General features: G+C 40.9%; 1 protein-coding gene across 8 annotated transcripts in view; it reads right to left on the minus strand.

The window, feature by feature from the left end:
- ptpn12 (protein tyrosine phosphatase non-receptor type 12) overlaps positions 1–15245 on the minus strand; it is a 48410-nt gene that overhangs the window by 11593 nt on the left and 21572 nt on the right. For all 8 annotated transcript variants that reach the window (XM_061960752.1, XM_061960756.1, XM_061960751.1 and 5 more), the window contains exons 9-14: positions 15156–15222; positions 14993–15070; positions 14546–14644; positions 9999–10084; positions 1368–1557; positions 435–1302 (exon numbers count right to left, since the gene is read on the minus strand). In XM_061960752.1, coding sequence (XP_061816736.1) covers positions 435–1302; positions 1368–1557; positions 9999–10084; positions 14546–14644; positions 14993–15070; positions 15156–15222 — 1388 coding nt within the window. The remainder of the gene's footprint in view (positions 1–434; positions 1303–1367; positions 1558–9998; positions 10085–14545; positions 14645–14992; positions 15071–15155; positions 15223–15245) is intronic.

The raw sequence follows: 15245 nt of genomic DNA on the forward strand, positions 1-15245 counted from the left end.
TTTCTCACCTTCTTGATCGAAGTGTTGGTACTTGTACTTTGATGGTGCATAATTTTGAAGCCATACTTAATAAAAAAGCAGTGAGACTTAGTTAAGCAAAGAACTACAGCGTCAAAAGGATTTCCAAATAGAAAGTTGAGAGAAATAATAACGCACAATGAGAAGAGCTGGACTGAAAAGAATGTCATAATTAATAACACGACAAAACTGAGTCACCAGTGCGAAAGATCCTTTGTCTGGACACCGGATTTCGTGGAATGTCATGCGGGGAAACAGACTAGTTTGTAAGGCGCAATGTTAAGCTGTACAATAATCGCTCAAACGTTTGGGTGAAAATTTGCGCCGAAAACGGAATCCTTTGAAAAGCAAGGTACTACTGTACTTCAAAGGGCAACTTTGTACTGTACTTTGAAAAAGCAGCTGGATTGGCATACTTGCAATGGCCAAAGTGGGCGACGAGGAGCTCTGCCCGGCGATGGACATGGGTGAAACCTTTCGCACCAGCTGGTGGTCCCCAAAGTGAAGAGACTTAACCGTCGCCGTTGAGACGCTGATGTGACAGCCCTCTTTGCCCGCTGCGAACATCTCTCCATCGCCCTGTTCATCATCCGAGTTGTCCGAGTGCAGCGGATTGGTGAAGCTCAGGGCAGTCCGAACTGGAGTGGAGGAGGAAGAAGAGGAGGAAGACAGGGCCACGTGATCAGAAAAGGATGAGGACGAGGACGTCTTTGGCAAAGTTTTCTCCGGGCTACTGCAGGGTTGAGTCCAAGTCGCCTGGCTGCCTTTTAGCTCCACTTTTTCACCCATCACTGGGAGGTGGTTGGGTCTGGCGAGTGCTCCTACTTCCAAACCGCCCACTCCCACCTCTGTCCCCGAGTCCTCGGACAGGGAGGAGCTGGAGGTGAGCAGGGAGTGTCCAGAGCGGGCCTTGAAAGCGTGGCTTCTCTGCAGCGTCCCCCCACTGTTGGATGAGCCGCCACCGCCGCCTACTCCCACTGAAGAGGAAGTGTCAAAACTACGAAGTCCTTCCTGCAAAGGCACCTTCTTAATCTCAATGCTGAGCTTCCTCTCGATGCGTGGCGCGCCGCAGCACTCGGCAGCTGGCGACTGAGGGGAGCAGGAAGTCAGGCTTTGGCCCGATTCTGACTTTGTCGTCGTCGTAGGAACTTTGTTGTTGTAGTTTTCATTTAGATCTAAATTGGAGATCTGGGTCTGCTGCTTTTGGTCTTTTGGTTGTGATTGGCTGGTCTGAGTGTTATGAGTGGCTTCTGATATGTTCTTCCCCTGCTGTACACCTTCATTCTGAGAGAAACAAACAACCATGAGCACAGGCACCTAAAATGCATCCCATCTGACACCACATTCACCTGTGTCACGTTCTGTTGTGCAGTAGCCAGGACGTGTATGACAGGTTTGGGGTGGTAGCGGTCGTTGTCCTGGCGAACGCTGGTGACCGTGGGGAAGGCTGATGGCGGGGACGGGGTCAGTATGGGGGGCACTGGATGAGGCTCGGGGGGCTGCAGGATTTCCTCTTTGACGTCGCCCTCCACCTGTGTACTAGAAAAATGCAGTATATATTATTTATATGTGGAATGTAATATACAGGACTGTCTCAGAAAATTTGAATATTGTGATAAAGTCCTTTATTTGCTGTAATGCAACTAAATACATGAAAATGTCATACATTCTGGATTCATTACACATCAACTGAAATATTGCAAGCCTTTTATTATCTTAATATTGCTGATTATGGCATACAGCTTAAGAAAACTCAAAAAATTAGAATATTTCCTCAGACCAAGTAAAAAAATAAAGATTTATTACAGCAAAACAAAATCAAACATTTAAAAATGTCAATTAATGCACTCAGTACTTGGTTGGGAATCTTTTTGCACGGATTACTGCATGAATGCGGCGTGTCATGGAGGCAATCAGCCTGTGGCATTGCTGAGGGGTTATGGATGCCCAGGATGCTTCAATAGCGGCCTTTAGCTCATTTGCATTATTGGGTCTGGTGTCTTTCAGCTTCTTCTTCACAATACCCCACAAATTCTCTATGGGGTTCAGGTCAGGGGAGTTGGCAGGCCAATCGAGGACAGTAATGCCATGGTCAGTACATCAGTAACTGGTGGTTTTGGCACTGCTGGATCATGCTGGAAAATGAAATCATCATCTCCATAGAGCTTTTCAACGGAAGGAAGCATGTAGTCGTATTTCCATGGTCAAGCCACTCCTGAACTCAAAACAACGGAAGAAGCGTCTGACTTGGGCTATGGAAAAGAAGCACTGGACAGTTGCACAGTAGTCCAGAGTCCTGTTTTCAGACGAAAGCAAGTTTTGTATTTCATTTGGAAGTCAAGGCTCTAGAGTCTGGAGGAAGGCTGGAGAGGAGCAAAATCCAAGTTGCTTGAAATCCTGTGTGAAGTTCCCACAATCAGCAATGGTTTGGGGAGCCATGTCAGCTACTGGTGTTGGTCCACTGTGTTTCATCAAGTCCAGAGTCAATGCAGCTGTGTACCAAGAGATTTTAGAGCACTACATGCTTCCATCTGTTGAAAAGCTCTATGGAGATGATGATTTCATTTTCCAGAATGATCCAGCAGTGCCAAAACCACCAGTAACTGGTGTACTGACCATGGCATTACTGTCCTCGATTGGCCTGCCAACTCCCCTGACCTGAACCCCATAAAGAATTTGTGGGGTATTGTGAAGAAGAAGCTGAAAGACACCAGACCCAATAATGCAAATGAGCTAAAGGCCGCTATTGAAGCATCCTGGGCATCCATAACACCTCAGCAATGCCACAGGCTGATTGCCTCGATGCCACGCCGCATTGGTGCAGTAATCCGTGCAAAAGGATTCCCAACCAAGTACTGAGTGCATTAATTGACATTTTCAAATGTTTGATTTTGTTTTGCTGTTATAAATCTTAATTTTTTTACTTGGTCTGAGGAAATATTCTAATTTTTTGAGATGGGATTTTTGAGTTTTCTTAAGCTGTATGCCATAATCAGCAATATTAAAATAATAAAAGGCTTGCAATACTTCAGTTGATGTGTAATGAATCCAGAATGTATGACATTTCCATGTTTTTAGTTGCATTACAGAAAATAAAGGACTTTATCACAATATTCTAATTTTCTGAGACAGTCCTGTATATCATTTGACATGTCATCATGCTGCACCACAGTCAGACATGAAAAATACTATAGTGAACAAAAGTGATGTTATTTCAGCACACTAGAGGGCACAGATAATAACACTACAGTGGAACCTCGATTTAAGAACCCCTCTATTTGCGAACTTTTTGATTTACACACTTTTGGATTGGCCAAGCATGCCTCCATGTGCAAACCATATCTCTGTGTACGAACGCTTCATTTGGTCATTAATTTTAGCGCCTGCAGACAAAAACGCGGTGTGTATCATTGTAGCACAAGACATACTCACGTCTCAGCGCTCCAGTATGAGTGCCTTTTGTGTGTTTTTCCACTTTTGGCTAGTTTTGTCTATTTTGATAACGCAAAATGAGTCCCAAAAATAGGAGAGAATCCCTGTGGATTAAAAAGAAGACTATTTGCAAGGAGTAGTGTACAATAATGGTGCTTGCAAGTATGACTGACAAAGATTGACAAAGCAGGCTCTTCTAGACTTTTCTGGAAAAAATATGCCAGAGAAGAGTTATTGCACAGCAAGGAAAAGATACGACAGGTTCTGCCCTTTAAGGAACAGAAAAACACACATGAAAAAGGGTGGGAGTGTTTGAGGGTCCTCCACAGTCCCCATTTTTCTTTTTCCCTCTGTTGGTCTGCTCCTTTCATTAAGCTCCTTGTCGATGTGGGTGGATTTGACCTTTTTAAATGTTTATTATTGTAGCAATAAAGTTGTTAAAGTTTAGGATTTCTGATCATTTGGGAGGGCACCATAGTGGCTTCTGTTTGTGTGCATGTTGCCAGAGCAGCGGATACAGCACAGTTCAACATGTTTTTAAATACAAAGTTGATCCACCACCCCTTGTTATGTTTGTTTGTTTGATATACAGTACTGTATAGCACTTTATATTGTGTTCAAAGTTTACAAATCTTAAATAAAATATAGACTTTTTTCGAGTCTTGAACCCGTTATTAATGTTTACATTGTTTCGTATGGGGGACTTCGCTTCACTATACAAACTTTTGGATTTACAAACCATGTTCAAGAACCAAGTAAATTCGTAAATCGAGGTTCCACTGTATATGTTCTCCTATCCAGCCTATGCAAAGTTAATTTCTTGAAGTGTTCCTCTGTAGTCGTGTTCAAGTCAGCAACTCAAGCTCAGTGTGAAAACTCCTACAGGAAGTTGAGGTTGTGATTAGGCACACAGAGGTACTATGTAGTGCGTGCATTCATGTGTGTATGCAAATAATCACAGTTGAGATGTTCAAAAACTTCCTTGTGTTTCATTAATGTAACTTTATGTAACATGTAACTCATTACAGTAGGTCTAACGACTTCCCAAGATCATTCCAATGCGGTTTGACTTGAAATACTGACAGATAATCTTCATTTGGTGTCAGCATGAAGAAGTCAACTTCAACCATTTGTCCTCCTTCTGATAAACGAGTTATAAAAACAGCCTTGCAATCTCCTTTTCAAACAACTTTGATATTGGCGTCCTTGGTGTCGAGCAAATAAAACACAATCCGATTCCCGCCAAAACGGATTGTTTCCATGGAAATATAAATGATTAAAAAGCAAGAGAGTTTATTTAAGACTGTGCTTCTAAAATCAGATTAAACTTTTATGATCTCCCAACAAATAGAAGTCACGCCAAAACAAATAAAAAGGATGTGCAGCACATAAAGGATTGAGTAAACATGTGCAAACGTTATAAGTGAGTAGACTTTTTTTGGGCAGGGTGGGGGGACTTTGAGCAGACATGAGTGAGACTAGGATGGTGAAAATAACCCCTATTAAACATGCACCAACTCTACATATTCCACTAACACCATAAACAACAAGCCAAAAAAGGTTTCATTCCCACCATGGGATTAATGAAGTACATCTATATGTTCATACATTTATGATGGCATGCATAGATCATAAAAGTAAATGAGAATCAGGAGATAAACTCGCTGATGCAAAAGAGGAGCACAAACCCTGCTGGGCCCATAAAGCAAAATGAAAATGGAGAGAAGAGCAGCAATGTGGGGAATATCTGCTCCTGCAGGGAGGGCGGCTCTACTTGGTCCTGCCCAAGGTTGTGTTACTTTAATCGCCATACTTGCAGACGATTGCCAAGTGTTGCAAAAGGATCTAAAAATACAGCCGAGGTTCTTGGTGGCGACGGCGCTTAGCAGATGGACAAGAGTTTGGTTTGGGGAAACGTTGCTTCTGTCAACTTTTACTGAAAATCTTTCTTTTGTGTTTGCAAAATACTGCTCATCTGTTGGCAAAGCAAATACTTCAGATAAGGATGAATAGAAGAAAAGATTGAGCAATAATATGAATAAATACAGCAATAGCTCAATTTTTTGGCTAGTAATCAATTTTAAATGCTTAGAAAAAAAGCAAATTGTACGAAAAATAAGGTAAATCCAATTAATATATTAGACACCTAAAATATGAACATAAATAACACCACTAAATGAAAAATTAAATGAAAAAAGGTCGTATTCTCCCATTTGCACTAATTGTTTGTTACGCGCTTATGTTTCTCTTATTTGTATTTTCCCATCAAGCCTGCAGACATGCCCACCTTCGCATAAATTAGATTAAGGTGTTTAAAGGGGCTGTTTGCAACATTTACACAGATGCCTAGCGGGTGCTAACTTTCCAATGTATTTTAAGCATTATATCCCGCCCTCTTACGACTTTTAGGACATAATGAAATAACTATGTATGTACGTAACACATGCACTTGCATTTGCTTTAAGTGTTGTTAGCTAATAATAGTGATTTGTATAGTTCGTGTTAGCTGTCATTAATTGTATATTCTATTATAACAACAACATGACAGCAAATTGTTTGTTGCTTCTCTTTGACTGCTTTTGTATGTGTGCACATGCTCTCTGTGCGTATGTGTTGACGAGAAAGGGTGAGTGACTGCCGTAAACACCAATAATTTTGTTCGTGTCCGTAAAACTTTTCATTGCATAAACTTAGTAATGGTGAAAAATATATTTTTTTAAAACAATTGTTTTCTGGTAAACCACTAATGATAACATAAGCTACCCAATATATTTTTCTTTGTGTAAAAAATTATTTTATTCAATTGCAAACAGCCCCTTTGACTGGTGAATGAAGGTGGGCTCATTACTCAAGATGCCGACTTTACCGTGACGCCTTATTTTGGCCGTGTGAAAATTATGGAACTTTAAATTGTGGATGTCACTAAAATCCATGAAAAATATAAGATTTTAAATTTGAAAAGGCCGTACTAATCCAGGACGTATTTGTCTTATCGCACTGAAAGGATGCACTGTGTATCCCATAATAATGTGACCTTGGAGTATGTTAAGGTAACGTGCGAAGTCCCACAGGGTTCGGTGCTTGGCCCTGCCCATCTCAAAAGTTATATTATGCCGCTAGGCGCCATCATATCGCAAATACTGTGTTAGTTTTCACTGTTATGCTGATAACAGCTAACTTTACAAACCCCTAAAGCTGACCAACACACCGCGTTTTAATGATATTAAACAATGGATGCCCACCTGCCCTGGCTCCTGGTACACTTCAGATGGGACTTTAAGGTTTTATTACTTACGTACAAAATATTAAACAGTCTAGCACCATCTTATCTTGCTTATTGTATTGAACCCTACGTTCCGTCCAAAAACCTACGTTCCAAGAATGCTGGCTTGTTAATGATTCCTAGAGCCCCAAAAAGTATTTGCAGGCTCTAGAGCGTTCTATATTCGGGCTCCAGTACTCTGGAATGCCCCAACGGCAACAGTTAGTGATGCCACCTCAGTAGAAGCATTTAGGTCCCTCCTTTTTTAGACTAGTTGACCTGCCGCTTCTCTCTCTTTGTTGCCCCCCTCTCCTGCAGGGAGATGTTAACAGATGGCCACAGATAATCCGTGGGGAGATAACAGTCAGGAGGAGGCTCTAGTTGTTCTAAGTCGTGACCTAGTGTCAACCACTCGCCTATGACATGGATGGAAATCTTCCACAACCCTCTGCTTGCCCCCAATGGACTGGACTCTTACAATATCATACATTATGTCAATTTGGTTTGTGCATCCCTTCGAGGCTCCTGTGATTAAGGGCTATATAAATTAACTTGGATTGATTGATGTGTGTATACCCGCTACAACAGCTTCTTCTTCCTGGCTGGATGTGAATAATAATTTGTAAATTAAACTTTGTTTACTTGTTATCATTTTATCACCCTGATGTTATTTGTGATGTTAAGAGTTGTGTTCTGTACAAAAGTTTGTGAAGCTGGTATGCATCAAAGAGGCTTAAAGGGATAATGCACTTTTGCCTATCATTCACATTAATTATGAGAGGCTTGACGCTGGATGTTATTTGTATTTGTTTTGCATTTAAAATATTAAATAAAGGTTATCAAAAGTTTGCTTACAATGGAGCCTATGATAGCCGCGCAATTCCACTTATAAAGCCCTTAAAAAAACATCCAAACACCTCAATTGAGGTTTAATATACATGATGTAATGTAGTAACGGGCACATTTCTAATAACATTTAATATTTACGTATTTTGATCATTTTAAGCATACGCAGTACATTAATTTCAAGAACGCATCACAACTTTTGCTTTTTTTTTTCTTCATCACTGATTATTACTCACTGCAGACATTATGAGCACCAACAAACATAAAAAAACATCACTTACTTTGCAATGTCTACTGTCATTAGGATGCCGACTGCTAGGATGTTCATATATTACCATTTAAATGAAGAATGACCATAATCCTCATGAAAAAGCGGGGTGTGGAGGCGGGAGGAACCAAGCATATTTTCGTGCTGTTCTTGCTATTTCCGGGCCCTAAATTGCTGTCAAAGTGTGCCAACTTGTCGAATTACCTCTTTAGACTTCTTCTGTTCAGGTGAGATGCATGATTTATGATCTAGAATAAACTTCTAGGGAGCAAGGAAGCGAGAAAGCAGACCATTCGATGCATAGGGACACACGGTAGTGTTCACGGCGCCGCTATAAATAGTTTGTCTGCGTTAGCGCTTATAAAAACAACATCATTAATCCTTAGTTAATATTTAAGTCACGAAATGTAAATGGAGCGTTGTTGACATTTTTTAATGGTTATTTATTGGATTTTATGGTCAAAATAGCGGACTTTTATTTACCAGTTAAAATGCATTAAAAAAAATCCATCCGTCGTCATGTCTTTCATAATGATTGTAAACGATAGTCAAAATTCCAAAAAAAAAGTACCGACTGTTCCCCTTTAAAAAGCTGTGTGTGTGTTTGTGTGCAAGTTGCAGAGTTGAAAGTTTGCCATCAACTTTCCAAAAATGATTCATTAAATGATTCAGTTATTGTGCTTGGTACATTCTTGCCGATCTGTTACATAAAACGATTGTTGATGATCACCTCCTTTTTATAGCTTCTTAGACGAGTATTCCATCCATCCATCCATCCATTTTCTACCGCTTGTCCCTCACGGGGTCACAGGGAGCTGGAGCCTATCCCAGCTGCACTTAGGCAGAAGGCGGGGTACACCCTGGACAAGTCGCCACCTCATCGCAGGTCCAACAGAGAGAGACAGACAACATTCACACTCACATTTACACACTTGGGCCAATTTAGTGTTGCCAATCAACACACACAGTGCATGTCTTCGAGGTGGGAGGAAGCCAGAGTACCCGGAGGGAACTCAAGCAGTCACAGGGAGAACATGCAAAATCCACACAGAAACACTAACCACTGTGCCACCATGCTGCTAGACGAGTACTGTTTATATTTATTTTCTATGAAATAGTCACATATTCCAATGCACCTGGGGATAGGTTGATTGGCAACACTAAATTGGCCCTAGTGTGTGAATGTGAGTGTGAATGTTGTCTGTCTATCTGTGTTGGCCCTGCGATGAGGTGGCGACTTGTCCAGGGTGTACCCCGCCTTCCGCCCGATTGTAGCTGAGATAGGCTCCAGCGCCCCCCGCGACCCCGAAGGGAATAAGCGGTAGAAAATGGATGGATGGATGGACCTCACGGCCCATTTTAAATTATTCTATGCATTAAATGTCCCAGGATGTCTAAACACGGCTGATAATGAGCATTCACCTTGCTTTTTATACGGTGGTCTCGCCCTCCTTCTCTTACACTTACACATAGACACAGCAGGTAAACAATGTTCATTGTGGTCCTTTTGTCCTCATCAAAATGCATGTTTCCAGTTGTCTCAATTAAAGCAATCAGAATAGATTTGTTTTAAAGAAGTTTCCTTTATCATCTTATCACATGTGGTGTATGTACACTGCAGCCCAACTATAAGTGCAACATGATGTTTCAACTTTCAGTGGCGCTGGAATCATTCCAGACTCAGAAAATACTGAAGTCCATGGGAAAATATGTGGAAGGTCAGAATGCCCACATCTAAGTGTTGCACCCAAAGTGTGCATCTTGGATGAAGGCAGTAACAGACTTAAGTTGAGGGGGGGGAAAGATGCACTGACAGAATAGGACCATAAAAAAACATTTAACATTACCTTTACCTTTATCAAATACTCATGTTGGCAAAGATGGAGATGAGTATAGGGGGAGGAGTGGGAAGATAGTAATTTGCTACAAGTTATTTCCTAAATTCAATAGTGTTTTTAAACTTCGTTATCAAAGTGATGACAATGGCAACTTTCTTAGGCCTCAGGGTGCAGTCATACTCAATAAAATAAAAAGCACAAAAACTGAGTCACAAACGCGTGGATTTTTTTTTGGGCACTGAAGATGGCGTATGAAAACCAGGGTAAAACCAAATCATACAAAAAGTGAGGTGTACAAAAAGTGAGGTACCACCTTAGGTCTAGAGAGGATTACCTGCGTATGCGAGGTGGTTTCGGGGGAGGCGTGTCCCATCGCTCATCATCTGACTGGTGGCCTGCTTTGTCTGGACTGCTTTCATCCTGTAATGTTTCACAAGTCATGATGCAACATCAACTTTAGCGTCAGAGTGCCTCCTAGAAAGATTGTGAAAAGTGGAAAAGCATGCGTAGGATGTGTGTAAATTACTGTAATACTGCAATAGCCGCAGCAGACTGAGCCTCTGTGGGTGTTTGGGCCGCTAAAACAACAACTGCTGAGCAGACGTGACTCAACCTGCTGATGGCGTAAGTCACTAGGGCCCAATGATAATGTTTTAATAAGCAGTTAGAGGTGCAAAATAATGGTTGAGTTGTGGTGACAAAGTTCTCAGGCATTCACACAATATGATTTATGTAAACAAGATTGTCCTGTGCAAAACTCCTCAAGCTCCATATTAAGAGTGTGAAAATACAGCACATCAATATGGCAAACTATTGCCATATTTAATTTTACAATATAATTATCGATACCGCTAGTGGTGTGTCGTAGTTTTTTTTGCCGTTATAAACCCTTTTATTGGTTCCTCCTTTGTGAGTTGAGTCAGCATAATGGGAGAAGGGATCCCGAAAAATGCCATGGCTTACTCGTGTGTATTGCTCGTGTAATAAAACCTCCACAGGAGGACTCTGATATGAAAAAGAATAGAAATACTTTTATTTCACAGCTCTTATTTTCGTTCAAGTACTACGGTAGGAAAACTGTGTGTCTGAATCCATCATTAGCTCTCATCTGCTTTGCTGTGCACAAGAAACAAGTTTTCTTAAAGATTCAGTAACGTGCCCTTCTATTCCAACACAAAACATACAGTAAACATGAGGTCACTTACAGCTAATCACTAAAAACGTATCAGAATTGCTTTAATAAACTTTATCTCCACCCCTATGCATATTGAATGTATTAACTTTCTATCAAAATATGCAAGTGTTTTAATCATGTTTCTAGTCACTGCACGTAAGAATATTTAATCTACTTAATAGACATGAGTTTAAAAAGGGGTGACTGTCACAACGGCCTGATTTATTAAATGTCTGCGTGTACTAAAACAAGTGCAAAGTTGATAGCACACGCAAAGCTGATCCAGTGAATTGCGTCTGTTAAAGGTGCTGTTTGCAACTTCCTCACTTTAACATTTTCCAAAGCAAAAAAAAAATTTTTTTAGTGGTGGTTATTAGTGGTTTAACACAACACATCTGTTTCCTAATTGTCTATATTTTGCACAATTACAAAGTTTATGTAATAAAAATGTTACCGGCCCGAATAAAATGATTGGAGTTTATGGCTATCACTCACCCAGTCATACAAAATCAGTCCAAGAGAATCAACTAACATTTTGCAATCGTGTTTTTGTTAAGGTAAAATATACATTCAATGACAGCTTATGCTAGCTAGCCAAATTGCTATTATTAGCTAACAACACCTAAATCTAATGCACGTGCACGTGTTACGTACGTACGCAAATATGCCATTACATATGGGAAGCCGTAAGAGGGCGGGATATACTGCGTGAAATACATTGGAAAGTTGCCGCACTCTATGCATCTGCGTAAATATTGCATACAGTCCCTTTAAGTGAGCAGAATAAGGCATGCAATCCATTTTGAGTCTCTGTCTTGATTAATATGCAAAATATATGCTGATTAGCAAAACGCCCACGAAACTGGGGGAAGAAGATGCAAATATATTATACAGCACACGCAATGTGATTTATCAACACTTATCACCGTTTTGCAAGCACTATTTAACGTTTTATTCAGCACCTTTTGAAAAGTATGTGCAAACTCATACAATTACACACACAGCTGCAGGATTGTTGATTGCGCCGTCCTTGCGCCGCAAAGACAGGCAAGGAGCATAGAATGTGTGTGAACATTTTGCGTGATCTGTCAGAAATAAAAAATATTAGACATATCGTCTATACAGCAACATCATTTCATAAATGATGTTGGATCTGAGCCGAGCATGTCTTTGTGGCGTGCGCAGCCCTTTAAGATATACTGTAAGTAAACTTTGATTGATTCATTGATATCAATTTATACCTGCATGCTGGGTGAGTTAAGGGGCTGTTTAAAACTAAATCAATTACCGGATTTTTCGGACTGTAAGTCGCAGTTTTTTTCATAGTTTGGCCGGGGGTGCGACTTATGCTCAGGAGCGACTTATGTGTGAAATTATTAACACATTACCGTAAAATATCAAATATTATTTAGCTCATTCACGTAAGAGACTAGACGTATAAGATTTCATCGGATTTAGCGATTAGGAGTGACATATTGTTTGGTAAACGTATAGCATGTTCTATATGTTAGTTATTTGAATGACTCTTACCATAATATGTTACGTTAACATACCAGGCACGTTCTCAGTTGGTTATTTATGCGTCATATAACGTACACTTACTCAGCCTGTTGTTCACTATTCTTTATTTATTTTAAATTGCCTTTCAAATGTCTATTCTTGGTGTTGGGTTTTATCAAATAAATTTCCCCAAAAAATGCGACATGTACTCCAGTGCGATTTATATATGTTTTTTTCCTTCTTTATTATGCATTTTCGGCCGGTGCGACTTATACTCCGGAGCGACTTATACTCCGAACAATACGGTAAAACGTTTTGGTGTCTGCTGGCTACAGTCAGACATCCAGGTATGCTGCAACACGCGCCCAAACATCGATCGTTTACCCATAAAAAATATTGAGAAGCTGCAGAAGCTGTTTGACGTATTTGAGTCTATTTCTGTCTAGTACCTGACTTAATAAACTGGATCGTCGAGCTTTTGGCTCCCAGACACACACATGGCTTGTTGTCAAAGCTGACTTCCTCAGGCGGTCAAGTCAGAGACAGTGTTGCCAAATGTCACGAGAGAAGCATTGAGAGGATTACAGTTGGTACAAAATGCGGCTGCTAGACTTTTGACAAGAACAAGAAAGTTTGATCATATTACGTCTATACTGGCTCAATTTCACTGGCTTCCTGTGCACTTAAGATGTGACTTTAAGGTTTTATTACTCATGTATAAAATACTAAACAGTCAAGCTCCACCCTATCTTGCTGATTGTATTGTACCATATGTCCCGGCCAGAAATTTGCTTTCAAAGAACCCTGGCTTATTAGTGATTCCCAGAGCCTAAAAAAAGTCTGCGGGCCTTAGATCATTTTCTATTCGGGCTCCAGTACTCTGGAATGCCCAACAGAGATGCTACCTCAGTAGAAGCATTTAAGTCCCATCTTAAAACTCATTTGTATACTCTAGCCTTTAAATAGACCCCATTTTAGACATGTTGATCTGCTGTCTCTCTTTTCTGCTCTGCCCCCCTCTCCTGCGTAGAGAGGTTATCAGATGACCATAGGTCAGCCTCCAGGTAGGAGGCGATAGCTGTTCCAAGTCGGGACACAGGAAGGACCACTCCTCTTTGCATCAGTTGGTGACGTCTCTTCGCTGCTGATTTGTCTCCATTCAAGAGGATCCCATTCTGGCCCCACTATGGACTGGACTCTCACATTATTAACCGTATCCACTAGGCATCCATTGCACCGGTCACCCGGGGGGTGTCCCCACATCTGCGGTCCCTTCCAAAGTTTCTCGTTGTTCCCATTGGGTTGAGTCTTTTCTTGCCCTGATGTGGGACCCGAGCCGAGGATGTCATTGTGGCTTGTGCAGGTCTTTGAGACATTTGTGATTAAGGGCTATATAAGTAAACTTTGATTGATTGATTATTGATTGAAGCACACAACCAGCTCTATAAAAACAAGTTGCTTGTAATAAGCAGATAATAAGTCAACTTGGCAACACTGGATGCTGAAGCACCCCGAAGGAGATATGCATTAGTCCGCTCCTCAAGGGAAATACTGTACAATATTATTACATTATTACATAAAACTACTGTAGTTGTTTGTCGTACATGCTTTTGTATTGATTTTCAAACAGTATTTATCTAAAAGTGTTTTTTTTCTTTTTAAAATGTTAAAATTGTGGTGTTTTGGGAAAACCAAGCACAGATTGTATTAATTAATAATTAATTTCAATAGGCGGAGCTGCTTTAAGATACAAGTGTTACGAACTCAGTCATAGAACAAGTTGAGCTGACAAGTTGAGGTACTTCTGTATAACGATCATTAGTAAAACCAGACATAACTTTTTAAATATGTCTGTAAACTTTTTTCCTTGGTTGCACTTCTGGGACTCAGCGGAGGAGATGTGTGAAGTGGCGTGAGCTTGTTAGCTGGTATGTGGGCCATTGAGAGGAGTAAATACCAACGACAACAACAGAATAAAGCTTTTTTTTAAATGCCCTCCGAGACTTCGCTGTTTTAAGTCACAACTCTTGGAGTTTTTCTTGAGTCCTGCATTCTCAGTTTCACCTACACTCTTGCCTCCCATGTGACTAATTATTTGTGCTCCTCCCCTCTTTCGCTGTGTTTCAGTGTTGTACTCAGCAACATCCTGTCTTTCTTTCCCAGCGGACGTCATACGCAGTGTGTGTGTGTGTGTGTGTGTGTCATACCATAACATCATGTATCTGCACGTTGGTGGAGCTCTCCAATAGCTGCAGTTGTTTGGTAAAGAGTTGCGCTATTGCTCTGTGGACTAACTCATACTGCTCCTGAGGAGGGAAAAGACAGGTGATGATGATGACGGAGGGAGGACCAGGTGTCATAAAAAGCCAAATGGTGTGCGTTAATGAGATGATGCAAACTAATCAATATCAGAGTGCACACATTTAAAAAAAAAAAGCCGTGGCAGATGAGTGCTAAGTTCATTACTTTCAGGCAGGAAATGTAAGCACAGACTTTTTTTTCTTTAAAAATTTTTTACAAGCTTCCTAGAAACTGCAGTGCTGCCTGTCTGCTCTTTACCTTACTCAGCTATATGAGAGAGACAAAACATTTGGAAGACACTCCAGCACTCTTGTATTGGTTCTAGTCATGTCTTTCGCACAAAAAAACTCAACCTTGGTCTGAACAGCCGAGTGGCGCTGAGTCCTCATTTCTTGGATCAATCGGAACACGTTGAAATCTTCTGGAATTTTCTGAAGTTGCACAAATCGCAAAAAGGTTTGATGGTGCCATTTGCACTTTCAGTATATGGAGAAGTGAGTCCATCTATCTACTTACCCCAGCCTTGAGGAGGTTCCATGTGTAGTCAATGGCACAAATGGCGCCCGTCCTCCCACAGCCCGCACTGCACAGTCAACACTCATGCAA

The sequence above is a fragment of the Nerophis lumbriciformis genome, linkage group LG05, assembly GCF_033978685.3.
Source record: "Nerophis lumbriciformis linkage group LG05, RoL_Nlum_v2.1, whole genome shotgun sequence".
Taxonomy (NCBI): domain Eukaryota; kingdom Metazoa; phylum Chordata; class Actinopteri; order Syngnathiformes; family Syngnathidae; genus Nerophis; species Nerophis lumbriciformis.